The sequence below is a fragment of the Lolium rigidum genome, chromosome 7, assembly GCF_022539505.1.
Source record: "Lolium rigidum isolate FL_2022 chromosome 7, APGP_CSIRO_Lrig_0.1, whole genome shotgun sequence".
NCBI classification, from domain to species: domain Eukaryota; kingdom Viridiplantae; phylum Streptophyta; class Magnoliopsida; order Poales; family Poaceae; genus Lolium; species Lolium rigidum.
Window position 1 is genome coordinate 32,536,712 of NC_061514.1, and position 3,753 is coordinate 32,540,464.

Sequence of the window (3,753 nt, forward strand, 5' to 3'; positions counted from 1 at the left end):
ATCTCTTATAGCAGTGATATTTAGTACTATGATTACTGATTAGTAAGGTAAGACATATCTAGTTTGTAGTCCATCTAGTGAACCATTGCGTTTTTACAATGGTCCAAAAAAGAGCGGAAAATATATCCTAATATGCAACGTCAACATCTAGATTGCAAAACAAATTAACAAAAGTAATGCGCTACTGAATCCGATGAACAAAGCTAGCACAAATCAAAGAAACCACTGCAAGTATGACCTAACTCCTCCGAATTTATATGTTAGTTCAGTTAAAGCAGTACCTACATTAATCGATTCTCGGTTGGAAACTTCATCCATATACGCCACCTGCAAGAATTGCTTTTACCAATATATACTCAGCGATCTGCAGTGTGAAAATTCTAAAATCTTGCACAAATAATTTCAACAAAAGTTGAGGCTGGTCAAAAAAATCAAGAACGGAAATCATCCGCACCCAGTGATTTACAGTGAGAAAGAAAATCAAAGCAAAGAAAAAGAATCGAACTCCTACTTGTCCGCTTCCATTGCAGCAAGCCACGCATGCCCGCGCGCTTGTAGAGGCAGCTTGCTGCCGGATGGATTCCGCGTGCGCCGGACAGGTCACCTGCCTCGACGCTGGTGGGCAGCCGGCCACCTCGTGCCGCCGGGAGCCCCACGCCCTGGAGCTCGCCTACCACACAGGGCCATACGCTCTGACGCCCGTGCTGGCACCTTGAGCTGGACGCCGGCGTGCTGCTCTGTTCTCGCCACTTATTCGTCTGCATCGTCGTCATCGATCCCGTCTTCCACGAGGTCACACCGCTTCTAGATGCGAGGTTCAGGGGAGGAAGAAAAGCTCGGTCAAACCCTCCAGAATACGCACGACGCACCAAACTCTCAACACGCGTCAGACATGCAGCAGCGGGCCAGGCCCAAATGGTGGCCCACGCACCGACCCTGGCCAACACGACGATGCGCGCGCCGTCCAATCGCTCAGAAAGCAGGGAATGCAACGGCCTTACTTGTTTAGTAGAATGTGGGGCATGGTGCCTCCGAACGCATGTGTAGAGAGACTCGAAGATCATTTAGTTTGATGGTGATCAACTATATATAAGGGTAGTGCTAGAAATTCTTTGGAGGATATTTCTCTCCCAGCATCCAAGTCAATAGTGTGAACCTGCCCAATTTCTGTCAAAATTTTGTATTTGGCTTGTTGTAACAAAAAATGTTCTGCCTTTGCTTCTTTGAAGTAAAAAACGGTTTACATAAAGAAAAATTCATTGGACACAGAGCTCGCAGGAGACTTGGCTAGAGACTAGGGTGGGGTCCAGCGGCGGAGATAGTCCGTCGGGATGGTGATTTCCATGACAATGGCGAGTGACGGAGACGACCTCTGAATTCTAAAACGGTAAGAGGCAAGCGCATGGACCCCATCCATCGCAGTCTCACCTCTGCGTGGGTGACGTGGCTGCTCCTGGTACGCAGATGAAAACGCTTCACACGAGAATCTACCTAGAAGCAGCGCGCGAGGCAGCGTCCGAAGGAAACGCATCCTTTTCCTATATATAACGGTGGATGGGTTACGAGTTATCACAAGTTCACAACTCACCCTTAGATCGAGAGCTCACCTACCTCGTCCTCACGATGCCCTCGAGCGACGAAGCTTCCGAATCAGGTTTTCTTCGCCAATCGCCCTTAGAGCATCTTCTTTCTTCTTCTTGATCGGAAAAATGCAAGTGTGATGTTAACATGGAAATGCATGTTGTTCAGGAGAAGAACTCGGATTGGGGATGGAGGTGTACGGTCGCAAGGAAGCGCCAGGCATAGCTAACGACCAGCATTTGTTGGTCGAGCTCACCGCGCCCCCCGTCAGCGAGGAGGGGAAAAAGCCGGGGCTGGACCTGGTGGCCGTCCTGGACGTCAGCACGAGCATGCGGGGCCACAAGCTCCAGAACCTCAAGGGCGCCATGAACTACGTCATCAAGAAGCTCGGGGTGAAGGACCGCCTCGCTATCATCCCCTTCGCAACGGCCGTCGAGAAGCACCGGTTCAAGCTGGCGCACATGAGCAAAGACGCCAAGCACAAGGCGACCAGCTTCGTCCACGGCCTGGAGGCCCACGTCGGCACCAATATCCACGCCGCGCTGGAGGCCGGCCTCAAGGTGCTTCACGATCGCGCGCGCAAGGACGGCCGCGCCGCCGCGGTCTTCCTCATGTCCGACGGGCAGCAGAACCGAGGCGACGCTAGGACCGTTGCTGGCGTCGCCCATGTCACCGTCGACACGTTTGGTTTCGGCTTCCGATCACGGCCCGCAAGTACGGCGGGCACATGGCTCTATCATCTAACCACGTACTTGTTGCCTCGTCTTGTCACTGACTAGCTTGAATACTCATCACAACTAGGTTCTCGAGGCGATCGCGACCAAGAGCCTTGGAGGCACGTACCACTACGTTCGGGACGACCATGGCGCCACCCTGACGACGTCCTTCTCGCAGCCCCTGGCCGGCCTCCGCTCGGTCGTCTTGCTGGACCTGAAGCTCACCCTGAGGAGAGGAGAGTCGACCATACGAAAGGTGGAAGCCGGCAAATACCCGCAGAAGAAGCACGCCGACGGCTCCGTCACCGTCGAATTCGGCCATCTCTACCGTGACGAGATCCGCAAGGTCTTGATGTTCCTCCACCTCCCAGCCGTCCACCATGACCACGAGGCTACCGTTATGAGAGCCGAAGCCGTGTACAGGTAGGAGAACCTCTTGATTTTCATATCCATGATTCCATATATGTATGTATACACATGATTTATCGATCGATCGTCCTGATGCAGTATCCCGGGGCATGGAAAAATTACAGCTGAGCCTAGGGAATTTTATATGTACCGCAAGGGAAGACTAGACGGGTACCCTTTTGGGCATATTCAACGGGTGAGCATCGAGCAGGTCCGCCACGACCACGTCAGCAGCATAAGGAAGATCATGCACGCCGCCGACAACGAGGAGCTTCACCATGCCCGCACCATGCTCGCGGGTGCCCTGAAGGCTCTCAAGGAGTTCCTCGAGGAACACCACTCCAATGAAATGGCCAAGTCACTCGTCGTCGAGCTGAAGCAATTCCGCGGCCACATGGTGTCGCAGCACGAGTACAACATGCAAGGCCGCGCCTACGCGTTGGCATCGATCTCATCGCACGAACGCCAGCGGTTCACGGCACGGGGCGGCGTCGACCACGTCAGGCTCTTCGCCACGCCGCGCATGGACAAGTACTTGGAGCAGGCCGTCAAGTTCCACAAAAACCCCAACGTTCACATATGACTTGACCTGCACAGACCCACTACATGCCGGTAGATGTCTCTAATAGCATGCATGCATGTCGACGTCCAGGTCTAGATCTCGATCGGCTTCATCCTTGCATTATATTTGTGGTCCATTTAAGTTGTACTATGTTCAGGCGCTGCTATCTGTACGTTTTGTCTACTCATTCCAATATATTTATCTTAAATATTTTAGTGTGTGATAGTTACAGAAGTGCAACAATACATTTACAAATGATTGGAGAACGAGACATTTTTGCCCTGGAAGAGTTCTCATTTGAGAATCCCACATCGCAACTCATCTTCGCTACTAGCTAGGGCCAAAACAACTACTCGGCCAGTCCATAGAATTATCATCTGACACGCCAGACCCTTGCTCCATGCTGCAATTGGATTTTCTTTAAATTTGCTTCGGCAATAGATACTCACTTCATCCGGAATATATGTTGTCATTGTAGTTTAACTT

The 3,753-nt window shown here is 51.8% G+C and overlaps 1 protein-coding gene across 1 annotated transcript; it reads left to right on the forward strand.

Moving 5' to 3' along the window:
* Positions 1-1,769: 1,769 nt before the first annotated feature.
* On the forward strand, positions 1,770-3,492 carry LOC124671143 (probable E3 ubiquitin-protein ligase WAVH2). Its single transcript, XM_047207562.1, has 4 exons — positions 1,770-2,169; positions 2,228-2,295; positions 2,383-2,720; positions 2,805-3,492. The coding sequence occupies exons 1-4, from the start codon at positions 1,770-1,772 to the stop codon at positions 3,286-3,288; spliced, it is 1,290 nt and encodes a 429-aa protein (XP_047063518.1). The 3' UTR covers positions 3,289-3,492.
* Positions 3,493-3,753: the final 261 nt, after the last annotated feature.